Here is a 12,376-nt window from a genome sequence, read left to right as displayed (position 1 = left end):
AAGTATGTAAATGAAAAGTTTGTGTGACTCAGATACCAACTAAGTGAAATGAAAGTTTTTCAATATCCCCCCCTCCCAGGTTGTCTGTCTTTTTGCACTATTTATTGCTTTGATGTCAATCATGTAAAAACAGATCTCACCTATAAAGAATTATTACAGAGAAAATACCTTTAAAAACAACCTTTATTGCATCAACACACATCATGATGTGCTTGTATCATTTCAGTGTTTATAGCTGTCCAGATTTGTTTTACTGTGAGATCAAAAGTGGCCATGAGCTGAATCACTGGAAGCCATGATCTGTCATAGAGGCAAAGTCCCTCCCCTTCTGGTGGACCACCGCTTGAATTGTGCCATGAATTACACATTGTTTGTCAATGTATAAGATAATTTTGCAAGTCAATAAAACCAGATTGTAGTGAAATACGTTAAAGACTACAAACCCAAAGGTCGCGTATGACGTCCTAACTTCCTCTCTCAAGCCACGTTCAATCTCAAAACGGTGTGCGCAGTGACATAATCACAGCTGGCCACCATGTTTATACACATGATCCATTCAATCGAGATTCTTAGACACCCAAGGCTCAGAAAGTGCACAATTGGAAAAATCCTTCTGATTGAAAAGGAATTTACCTTTATGAATAAAAATATTTTGTATTGACACTGATTCGTGATATGAATTTTCTACACAAAGCTTGCACATTTGTCATAGTCAAATCTTTGAGTCACATTAAAGGTGTGCTTCAGTATTGTAAGTGTACTGTAATCAAATGGCAATTGAGCTGCTATAGAGGGACAATGAGTTTCAGAGTATGGTCTAGAGCGACAGCAGTCAGGCCCCACACTCGATGCTTCCCGTTACGAAACACTGGGAGAGTGTATCCGTACTTGTCACCGGTGCGGAAGTGTGTGTAGCCACGGTTCTGAGGGTTGCATAAGTGGGACAAGGACAAGGTGAAAATCTCCTCAACCTGGGACAGAAACAGGCAAAGGAAGCACAGTTTACAACTTTGGATCTAGTTATTTGTTTACTTGTGTAAACATTTGTATTTTGCCAGTTTAAACAGAAAGAAAAGATTATTGAGAAGAAAAGGGCAGAGGATAAAAAATGTAGGCTAGATTGAACTCTAAGTGTTTGGGTAGATGAAACCAAGTCACCCCTGAAGATCATTTGGTACAATACTGCAAATGAACTGACAGTAACATACCTTTAGTGTTTATTAGGGCCGAGTATGACTGGGGTGTGACATTGTACACCCACAAAGAAAGACTTCCTTTTTTATTTTTTTTTATTCTGCTTTCTACTAGTACATGTTCTGGAAAAATTCACTTATACAACATAACTTAATAAATACTTAACCTGTCATCTCCACAATGTCCAAAAACAAAATCTCCAGTAATTTACATATGTGGAAACCTACCTTGCTCAAACAGATATAAATATATAGGAAGTGGTAAAAATATTATTATACCTCTCCAGGGTTTGGTTTGAAGGACAACTCCTCGAGGGGGCCGAGGTTAGCCAGCACAGGCGCTATCATCATCCCTGACTGGTGAGAGAGACAAAAGACAGAAACAGATTCACTATTCAAAATGATAACATTTAAAATAATGATTAGCGTCTACACAAAATCATAAACGTTGTTCTTTATTTTCAAAATAGATTCATCTGTGGCCTAGTCTCACATTGCTAGACCTTCCTTCACAGTGCTGCGGAGGAGGACCTGGCTAGTCCACACAGCATTCTGGGATGGGAGAAAAACGTGCTCTGGTTTATTGGAATTTCTTTAAACCAATCACAATCGTCTTGAGCGGCGATAAGCACCGGCTGGAGCAACGGTGCCTCTGCAAAATAACCTTGGGAAGGAACTTGTTTTGGAGGAACGTGCTCGTTCAAAAGTATTTTTAGTCATCTAACGGAAAACTCAGATTCAACAGATAGTCTAGCTAGCTGTCTGGATTTTCCTGAGATCTGAGGAGCAGTTAACCATAGTCCTCATTAATTGACCAGAGTATAAAATGCCAACACAAAGAAAGTGGAAAGTGAGGGAATCCGGCCGGCAGCACCGGAGGAATCCCCTAAATGAATCGTTGTCGATATAGACTATCTGTGGCCTAACTTTGTGACGAAGCAGAGTATTATTTACTATTTTTTGCCGACATTTACAGAGTGAATAATCAAAATAACTTGACAGATTCGCTAATTAAAATAATTGTTAGTTACAGCCCTATTCTGGCCTTTAGGTCCCTTTTTTAAAGCATATTAAAAAAGAAATTAAAACAAATTTCTCCAATAGAGAAATCAGTGGCACACAACCACGGTTTTACAATGCCCACCATAAATTCATGAACAGCAATAATTCCATCATTATGGTTCAAATCAATTCATTAAAGGAATTTTACTCTTAAAGACATGACAGCACTTGCACTCACTCTGTCCCGGAGAGGCTTCAAGATGCCCCAGACCTTCTCGGTTGCCACAGAAACGCCCAGCTCCTCCCTGGCTTCCCTTAAAGCGGTGGCCACCAAATCTCTATCTGATGGATCACTCTTTCCTCCTGCAAAGCTACAAATGACACAATGAAAATGAGAGATAGACAGTAGTTGACTAGAGTTTTAAAATAATGTAGTTTCTAGCCTGCCACTTACCTGACGTCACCCTTGTGTCTGCCCTTCAGTGTGCTGGAGCGCAAAGTGAAGAGAAATGCCGGCTCCCCCTCTACGGAGCACAGAGAAACGAGGACTGACGCCCATCTCCCCTGGCCGTAACTTGCTCCTTTTTCCCCCTTGTCCACCTTGTACAGCTTCAAGTTGGGCCCCAGGCTCAGTCGACACCGGTTTTCATTCTTCAGGGATAGACAGTCTCTCCAGGCGTCTGCCACGTGAGGGGCAGCCTGATGAACTGCTCTGGTTTTGTGAGAAGAGAGGCTGGAGGGTTGTCGTCTACTGTGAGAGTGGTTCGAAGTCCATGGCGTATGTGTCGACGAGCTGAAAGGTCTAACAAAGTGCTGTCTGCAATATACATGGCTTTGAAGAAGGTTACACTGAGGCGCAAAGGTGAAACTGAGTGAAGGTTGGCAAATGTCCCAAGACCTTCTCCAAGGTTGAAGGCAAGTTGTGTTGATTAAACAGTGCCGGAGAGTGCTCACAGCTTTGAGGTTTTGACCTACATCTTGCACTACAGTGCATTTCCAAGAGTCAGACCCCCGTTTGGCTTTTGCAGAGGCAGAAACCTGAGGTAGGTGATGATGGCTGGACAAAATGGCTTTGGGTGGAAGGCTTTGAAATGAAGCATCCCTCTGCTTACGATTATCACAGTCCAAGTTAAATAAAGACAACTGTGTTGAACGGGATACAGTCTCTGTGGACAATGATGACCCATCCTTACTTCCACAGAACCCTTCATATTTCCTTCTCTTCACATCTCTTGCACCCTGCCATCCAGCAGCAGTGTACTCAGAGAAAGCAGAGAGGTGGGATTCTCTCAATAGCAGCAATGGCCTTATGGGACAAGACCAAGTCAGGACCTGGGGGATCCTAAACATCCTATGAAAAGAAATACAAAAATAGAAAGAAAATCTTAAAAGCATCAGTCAACGAGGCTCATTTTGCTCACCAGACAATTACACCAGCAAGTAATTGTATGTTAAGTTTGGGCTATTACACAACTCAGGTGAACCACAAATGTCTCATAGCTCCACCTGCAGAGGAGGAGTGATTATGTTTGGGTGAAAATGTTAGTATGCACGCGTTGCTGATGTTAACTTTCACAACTGTAATAGCTACTGTTACGGATCCGGAAAACGTAATAATGTAATATTAACTTCAATTCTCCAAACCCACAAAGTTCAACTGTTGCCTCTAAGTTTTGCTACAGTGTATAAGTTCAGTCGCAGTCACACTTTGGCCTAACGTTAGACCTGCTAACGTTAGCTAACATTAACGTTAGTTACATTAGTTACGTTTAAAGTATCACGTTTGTTGGCTTCTCAACTGCCGGCGAAAACTATCAAAAGCGTGTTTACTAGTCGTCAAGCTCGTTGGCTTTAAAACCAGGTGTCGAAGTGTAGTTAGCTAACGTTCCGCAGGCTAACTAACATGCTAAAACTTTAGCATAAAGATGGCAAAAAAACAAAAACAAAGCTAGGTTAATGTATCTCAAAGCTAAATTTTAAATGTGGGAAGGATCCTATATGGCCTACACGAAGTCAGGAAACACGCCAGTAACCCATTTTCAAACTTGAAATGTAATTTCAGAAGCGAAAAACCCTCACTTTGACAGTTGAATCAACAGCAGCTGCTGGCCTCTCACCCATGGATGTATTGCTCTCACCCACCTAGCCGGCTGCCACTAGGTAATATGGCGCAGAGAAGCTTCATAGGCGTCAGTGCCCTCACTGCGCTGTGGTGACGCCAAACTCAATTAACAACTCTTTAGCTTTAGTGCTAATAAAGGGTGTTGGTAAGACAAAACTCTTATTATAGCTAACTCAAAACATTATTTACTGATGAAATCACTGGGGAACTTGTGATGAGGTGATTTTGAAATTGTTGCACATTTACATCACCAGGCAACACAGGCAAGAGGAGAAAAACCAGTCTGTCCTCTCCAAATTAACCAGGCCTAGACTTAAAACACTTGTTCAGTATAGTTTTAAATTCTACGGAGCCCTGGCTTCACTGTCTGCCTCTTCTTAACTCTGAACAAGGCATATGATATAATTGTTGGTCATTAGTTAATTTTAACAGTGACGAAAAAGTTGCCATTACAGTAGTTTATGAGGCCTAGCTACCATTCATCATTTGAAAAACTGGGAAACACCTATGACATAAGCAGGAGAAACTCCTCACCCCACCTGTTATACCAGTCCCACACTGAGTCCAGGCTGCCTCCATTTTTAAGCAACATGAGTTTCGTCTGAACTGGCATTTCAGCCTTGCCGTCTTTGGGTGTCTTTGCTTTCACTTAAAAGACATGCTTGCATTATTTCTAGTTCGGTAACTTATTCAAACAGGGAAAATTGTGGTTCTCCATACATCCAGGTCTGACCTCTGAGAAATTCAGCTTATTCTTCTCTGTTCCAGCCAGCACCATATGGCCTCAGCCTGGTCTGTAGAGGAGACCTTATTTGTCTGCTCAGTATGCCTGGACATCCTGAAGGACCCGGCCACTCTACCTTGTGGGCATTCATACTGCCTGGCTTGTATCCAGAGCCACTGGGACACGAGAAACCACAAGGGTCAGTACAGCTGCCCCCAGTGCAGGCAGGTCTTCAACCCTCGACCCTCACTGGCTAAGAGCACAGTGCTGGTGGAGGCTATGGAGAAACTGAGAACCAACAGCCTCAAGCTAAGCTTGCCATCAATGCCTAGCTACCTGGAGGTCCTACCAGATATAGGGCCACGACAGGGCAGCATGTACCCTAAGCTTCCCACAGTGGAGCCCAGGCCCTGCCCTCAACACCACCGACCCATGGACCTGTTTTGTCATGAAGACAAGGAGTGTGTGTGTGAGGTGTGTTGCCAGCATGAACACAAGGGACATCGTGTGCTCAAAACACAGGAAGAGAGGAAGGAGAGACAGGTATGTAATTAACAAGGCAAATATCACTAGGGTGATATTTATATTTTTTTTGATATTTTATTTATTATTTTTACTTTTGTAGTTTTTTCTCTCATGTTGGTCTTGGTGTATAAGAGGAGGTGCAGGTGAATGAATAACTGACCACACAGTCTGTGGTCACAAGTGTAGCATTTCCAAAATGTAGCTAAACTTGAAGTACTTCTTTTGTACTGTGGAATCCTGTGTGGAAGTGTTTTTCCTCTTCTATAATGCTATTTATTATATATATATATATATATATATATATATATATATATATATATATATATATATATATATGTATATGTGTATATATAAATATATGTATATGTGTGTGAGTATATGTATGTGTGTATATAAAACATCACAAATGACTCATCACAAAGTACCATCTATAGGTCCATTACTGCCCCACAATGTGTGGCCTCTTTTCTATTCTATGTACCTACTATCTGTGTGTATGTGTCTGTGTGTGTGTGTGTGTGTGTGTCTAGAAAGAGCTTCTTAAGATGCAGGTAGACATTCAGAAGAGAATCCAGGAGACTGAAAAGAGACTTATGGAGCTCCCACATGTTGCCCGCCAACACAAGGTAAGTAACAGTTGTGATAGTTTGATTTAGAAACCTTTGTAGAAAGTCATACTTTCTGATTTCTTGCTTGTGACATTGACATTCCTTGTACCCTCTTCTCTTCCTCTCTGTGCACTCCCAGGCCTTGGTGCAGGCTCTAGAGCAAGAGAGCACAGATTTGTTCTCGGAGCTCGTCAACAACGTGAATCTAACAGGCATCCAGGTTGGTGAGGTCCTCAGTACCCATGAGACCTCCTTAGGCAGCCGAGTAGAAGGGCAGATCTACAGACTGGAGAATGAGGTGGCACCGCTGCGCTGGAAGAGTGAGGAGCTGAGCAGGCTGGCCAGCATGCAGGACGACATCTGCTTCTTGAAGGTAATTGGCGTGAGGCGGGATGTTATCGGAAATGTATTTCGCAGGATAAATACAGAATGAAGTTCGCGATCAATAAAATGGGAAGTGCTGTTTTTTAATTGTAATTATTTGTGTCATTTATTCTGAAGAATTTCCTCATCATGGAGGCGCTGGGTCAGACAGGTGCCACAGAAGAGTCGATACTGAGTCAAGAGGAAGCGGTGGTAGCCTCCATCCGCTCAGCCCTGAAAGAACTACAAGAGTCGATACAGGACGTCTGCAAAGCCACTCTGGCCAAGATCGTCACATTAGGTAAGTATTCTTTTTCTCTTCTCTCCTCCTCACCTCTCTTCTCTTCTTTAAACTTTCATTTTCTTTGTAGTGAATCCTGATCCTGTGGCTTCAACACCCAATGGTGCAGCAGTAGCAGACACTACAGCAGCTAATAACAGTGGTCAGGCCAGCACGCAAGACACAGGTACGGTAACGTAAAATCATAGTGAGACACAAGCATTCATACATTCAAGCTAAGAAAAAGTTTGTTTTGACTTTTATGGTTATTTATATATATATATATATATATATATATATATATATATATATATATACATACACACATATACACTACCGGTCAAAAGTTTGGGGTCACTTAGAAATTTCCATTCCACTCCATTCCAGACACAATACCTGCTGAGATCAGTTGTATTGTTTTTTTTAACCAGGGCAGCAGTTTTCAGATTACATTATTTGCTTACATAATTGCAAAAGGGTTCTCGACTGTTGTAGAAAGAAGTGGCTGAAGAAACACTAGAAATTCATGCTTTTTGGTCTAAACGTCATACCCAAATTAAAAGTGGTACAGCTCCCATATACTTTGACACTCAGGGGTGTGCCTGATATCATTGGAAAGGTGATTGATGTGGGTTTGTTTGTGTATTTGAGAAGTGTTGTATTTTTTTTGCTTTTTTATTTGCACTTTTCAAATAGAAATAAAAAAAAACGCACAGACATATTTGTAGAAAAGAATTCATATAAAATCCATTTTTGAGTCTTTTAGCTTCTGAATTTTTTTTTCTGTAGTAAGCTGAGACGTGGCTAATGCTGTGTTGTCTGTCACCTGTCAGATGTGTTTACAGCAGTGTATTTTAATAATTTTACAGATTTATAACTTGGACAGAAATAAAAAATCTCCATTCTAGCCTCTGTAACTCTGTGTCAGTAAGGCCTAGAATCACCCTGACACAACTTGAGTGTTTCCTTTCCAATGATATCAGGCACACCCCTAAGTGTCAAAGTATATGGGAGCTGTACCACTTTTAATTTGGGTATGACGTTTAGACCAAAAAGCATGAATTTCAAGCATTTCTTCAGCCACTTCTGTCTACAACAGTCGAGAACCATTTTGCAATTATGTAAGCACATAATGTAATCTGAAAACTGCTGCCCTGATTAAAAAAAACAATGCAACTGATCTCTGCTGGTATTCTGTCTGGAATGGAAATTTCTAAGTGACCCCAAACTTTTGACCGGTAGTGTAGTATATATATATATTAGTATAGTATAAGTAACTTTAGAAACGTCACATACTGTTTGTCTGTGGCTCAAAAAACAAATGGTCTTGGGCCTGAAATCGTTTAAATGTGGCTGTTAAAAAGTCCTTGAGTTAATATTTTGCTTCGTCCTTCCTTCCACCACCACCCCCGAAGATGAGGATTCATCCAAACATCCTCAATGTCTTCAAGGTATGAATAAGAAAGCCTGCTTCGGTACATTAATAACACATTTCAGTGATGTTAGATGTCATGGAGTTGAGATTTAATTTGGTTTACCTTTTCCTTTGTTTCCTCTACCCCCATCTCTCTGGACATAAAGCTTCAGCCCCCCCTTCACCCTTCCCTCCTCCTCAACCTCAAGGTAAATACAAAGGCATCACAAGAGGCCTGTACATATCAATCAACTGCTTACCTTTGGAGAAGTATAAAGTGGTATTGATGAATTTTTATCCATTTGTCCATCGATGTATTTAATGTATTTATTTTCCTCTTAGCAGCTCCTGTGACAACAATGGGACTTGCTAATTCAGAACCAAAGACAAGAGAAGAATTACTGAAATGTGAGTCCATCATAATACAATACAAATAATATAGAAACACAGTGTCAAAGCCTTCAGGGGGTCCAGAGTCTTTACTAAAATGCATCCTCTCCCTTCAGTTCGCTTTGAACCCACCATGGACGCCAACACAGTATATCGCCATGTGCAGCTGTCAGATGGAGGTCACAAGGCCACCATGCGGGCTGAGAACTTAAACCTGCCAGACCATCCTGAGCGCTTCCACTTCTGGAGACAGGTTCTCTGCGAAGAGCCCCTGGCGGGGAGCCCCTACTACTGGGAGGTGGAGTGGACTGGCAAGAAGGTGGATCCTTAAACATCAGTGGGGAAATGGGTGGTTTCAGCTATGTGTATTCTTCATACAATATGTATATATGAAGATCATTGCTAAATTTGCACAAGTTTTATACAATCTTAAAGCACTAAACTGGACAGCAACTGAGACGTGTGGATTAAGGGTCTGTTGATTGTAGAGTCCTTTTTGCCCAAATTACAATATAGTCAACACTTCTCCAGCCCAAACCTGAGAACCATAGTGTCACACCAATCAGCAGTCTTTCCAAAGCTGAAAGCTGGACTCAATGTTATGTCTCTCACCTCCTTGCTAACCTTGGATATCAAAATGCTCATTGTTATGATTTGATCTGGATTTTATTATATATACAGTATGTCCATACATCCCAAAATGTAGCATTTCTGTTATTTTATCAAGAGGTCACTGATCATCGTAGTTTACAGTAAGGTAGGTCCTGATGTGATGAGCGCAGATTATGCACCCAATTTACTCAAGGCGCGTCTCGAGCCGCACGTCTCACGCAGGCAGTGTGTAAGCTCTATCCTGTTAACATGGGAGCCGAAATATAAACGGACACGCAACACGGCTGACACGCTCGCGTGACGCGTCCAGTGTGTAACCGGCCTAAAGCCATGTTGGCCAATCAGAAGCCTGAAAAAAAGCTTTTACTTGAAGGAAGAAACTTGTTAAACATGTAAAAAGTCCTGTTAGCAAGTTTAGAACCAGCACTATTTTGGCCACGTCCACCGCTATATGTTTGGTATTGAAGGTGAACTTTGCATGTAAAGCCACCAGGATTTGCTTCCTTTCCTAATTCATTTTTTCCTGTCCCACCATGCAGATTACCATCGGTGTGGCCTACAAGGAGATGGAGCGTAAGGGTGCTGATGACAACAGCCGTTTGGGCCACAATGCTTTGTCTTGGAGCTTGAACTGGTCTGGAACTGGCTTCTCCTTCTGGCACGATGGGCAGGAAAAACTGCTGGGCTCGCCTAAGGCCCGGCGGATCGGCATCTATCTGGACCAGCAAGCAGGGATTCTGGCCTTTTACCACATCGCCCACAACCAGGCGGATCTCATCCACCAGCACCAGAGCCAATTCACTGGCCCACTGTACCCAGGGTTCAGGTTCTGGGCAGGAGTAGGGGCTACAGTGACTGTTTGCCAATTGGATTGAGTTGTATGTGGGTGATGGGCTGTTTTTTCATTTTTTTATTTCTTAATTTTAGGCCTTTATTTTTATAGTTATATTTAATGTTGCTAACAGCTGAAGTCATGAAAGGGGAGAGAGAGAGGGAATGACATGCAGCAAAGGGCCGCAGGTCGGAGTCGAACCCATGGCCGCTGCGTCGAGGAGTGAACCTCTATGTATGGGCGTGCACTCTACCAGGTTAGGTTAGCTACCCAGGCTGTTTTTTGACATAACCTATTTGTCTGGTTGGAAGCATGTTCAAAATGTAAGGAAGTAAATGTGCTGCGGAGAGCCTTAGATCCTAGAGAAGAAATAAACATCTTCAGGAATGTCTTTTATTTGGCTTTTATTGATGTGATACATCTTTGTAGGTCAATAAAAGAGCTAGAAAAAGCACATTTCATCTATATATCTTTAATGTTTTTGAAATAAAGTTTAACTTAAAAGTATTGTTGATGGTTTGAGTAGCCAACTCCATGTTAGTGTCAATAGTATATAAGCTAATACAGATTCCGTAAACATACTTCTACCTTCTTATGTAACTAAAGCAACCACAGTACTGCTTCTCTTACACTTAGGTGACCAGTGGATGCTTTTTAGTCCATGTATTCCCACATGGATTTGCAGAAAAAAACTATTTGACCTTCATTGGTCTTTTGCAGAGTCCTGCTTTGCGTTCAAAGATTTACTTTGACTCAAATTCTCACTTCCTCACTCGTTGCTTTCTCCGAGGAAACTTTTGTGTGTCTTTTCTTTCTTGATCCAAACACTCATAAGCATAGCCTTCCTTTGTGCGAGTAAACTCAAGTACAGTAATTCAACACTATTCACAGGAGCACAGAAACTCTCATTTTACATGTGGGGGCAACAGCTTGTTGTGTCCTGCCCTGATTGAAAGTTAGAGAAATTAGAGAGATATAATAGACACACCTGATGACATGGCTTATGGGTTGAAAATGTTTATCCTTAATTGGGTATTTACAAAATCTGGTATAGAAAGCAATAATGCAATGTCAGTGTTTAACATGCATAGGGCTGGGACTGGAGTGTGATGGACACAAATATCAATCTGATCAACTATTACTATCCTGTAATGCACTTTTTTAAACAGGTGAATGTAAACACAATAATGGGTCACTCTATCTTTGATGCACAATATTGCATTTTATGCACATGCAAACACAGAGGAAGACATTATCTTTGTGTACTGATTGGAACGCTAAAACAGGTGGACAACTTGCCTCAGAGGATAGATGATACCTGTCCTACATCTACAAAACAAAGCCCTGAAGAGAGAGAGAGAGAGAGAGAGAGAGAGTGTGTGTGTGTACGTGTGTGTGAGTTAAGGTAAACAGGTGTTTACGCATACAGATATGAGGGCAAAAAGGGTGGACTGCAGGGAAAACAGGGAGGAGCTATACATAATAGAATTGATGGGAAATACATTTATACAGTATATCGGTGTTACTATTGTCCCTGCATCAGTCTATTACACCTTCTGTCCTCTTGAAGCCATCATCAGTAGCCAGCATCACCATGCGAGGTGAGAATAAATATTTCATATTTCAGATCTCATTCTTATGATTCTTTCTGGGTTTAGTGGCACATGTTTTTTGCTCTTCTTCTCCTAGCAATTGTATTGCTGTGTCTGTTAGGAGCAATCTGTGTCCAGGCTGATTACTCCTGGACCGGACCTGGCAACAACGCGGAAAATGCAGGCGTTAATCCCAACACAAGTCATGGGACATTAGTTAGTGTGTCTACATGCACTCTCATTTGCAACCTACTGTATTTCTGTGTTCAGCGTGTCTTATGGACCAGGTGTCATATGGCTGCTGTCTGATGCAGCAGCAGATACACAGGATGGAGATGTTCTTTAACATAAGCCTCAATGAGATGGAGAAGGAACTAATAAAAACAAAGACGGTCCGCAACAATGTCAGAGGTGAGACAAGTGCATGAGTTACACAAACCAGAAGACAGTGATTGTCATCCAAACATCTTTAAGAATGAAACAGTTCTCGACACACTCTGTCATGTAAACCAATCAGGGGCTTTTCCCAGTGTAACTTTATTTTTTTTTCATCTTCCCTTCTGTATCTCCAGCCAGCCGCAGTGCCTTTTCTGTCTCTCTAACCAATGACAGCAATTTTAACTGCTTTCGTGACGACAAGCTGATCATCTACAAACATGTCTTCATAAACCTGGGTAATGGCTACAGTGCGGAGACCGGTATCTTCACTGTTCTATGCT

The 12,376-nt window shown here is 41.6% G+C and overlaps 2 protein-coding genes across 14 annotated transcripts; one reads left to right on the top strand and one right to left on the bottom strand.

Moving 5' to 3' along the window:
• Positions 1–165: 165 nt before the first annotated feature.
• nudt8 (nudix hydrolase 8) lies at positions 166–5,271 on the bottom strand. 5 transcript variants are annotated; one of them, XM_028573603.1, is made up of 5 exons: positions 4,857–5,271; positions 2,650–3,546; positions 2,434–2,566; positions 1,473–1,550; positions 166–971 (listed from the first exon to the last, which is right to left on the bottom strand). In XM_028573603.1, exons 1-5 carry the CDS (start codon positions 4,928–4,930, stop codon positions 786–788), a joined length of 1,368 nt encoding a protein of 455 aa, XP_028429404.1. In that variant the 5' UTR covers positions 4,931–5,271; the 3' UTR covers positions 166–785. The 5 variants fall into 5 exon arrangements, with proteins under 5 accessions (XP_028429404.1, XP_028429406.1, XP_028429407.1 ...); XM_028573605.1 differs by lacking the exon at positions 4,857–5,271 and adding an exon at positions 4,313–4,578; XM_028573606.1 differs by lacking the exon at positions 4,857–5,271 and adding an exon at positions 4,338–4,578.
• ftr86 (finTRIM family, member 86) lies at positions 3,402–10,466 on the top strand. 9 transcript variants are annotated; one of them, XM_028573602.1, is made up of 11 exons: positions 3,402–3,635; positions 5,086–5,584; positions 6,097–6,192; positions 6,314–6,547; positions 6,676–6,838; positions 6,909–7,003; positions 8,229–8,268; positions 8,399–8,440; positions 8,574–8,639; positions 8,738–8,940; positions 9,773–10,466. In XM_028573602.1, the coding sequence occupies exons 2-11, from the start codon at positions 5,096–5,098 to the stop codon at positions 10,106–10,108; spliced, it is 1,764 nt and encodes a 587-aa protein (XP_028429403.1). In that variant the 5' UTR covers positions 3,402–3,635; positions 5,086–5,095; the 3' UTR covers positions 10,109–10,466. The 9 variants fall into 9 exon arrangements, with proteins under 9 accessions (XP_028429403.1, XP_028429402.1, XP_028429401.1 ...); XM_028573601.1 differs by having other exon boundaries at positions 3,402–3,673; XM_028573600.1 differs by lacking the exon at positions 3,402–3,635 and adding an exon at positions 3,677–3,736.
• Positions 10,467–12,376: the final 1,910 nt, after the last annotated feature.

This window comes from Perca flavescens, chromosome 3, assembly GCF_004354835.1.
Source record: "Perca flavescens isolate YP-PL-M2 chromosome 3, PFLA_1.0, whole genome shotgun sequence".
In the NCBI taxonomy this organism is placed as follows: domain Eukaryota; kingdom Metazoa; phylum Chordata; class Actinopteri; order Perciformes; family Percidae; genus Perca; species Perca flavescens.
Note: the sequence above shows the minus strand (reverse complement) of the source record. Positions and strands in the feature narration are given on the sequence as shown.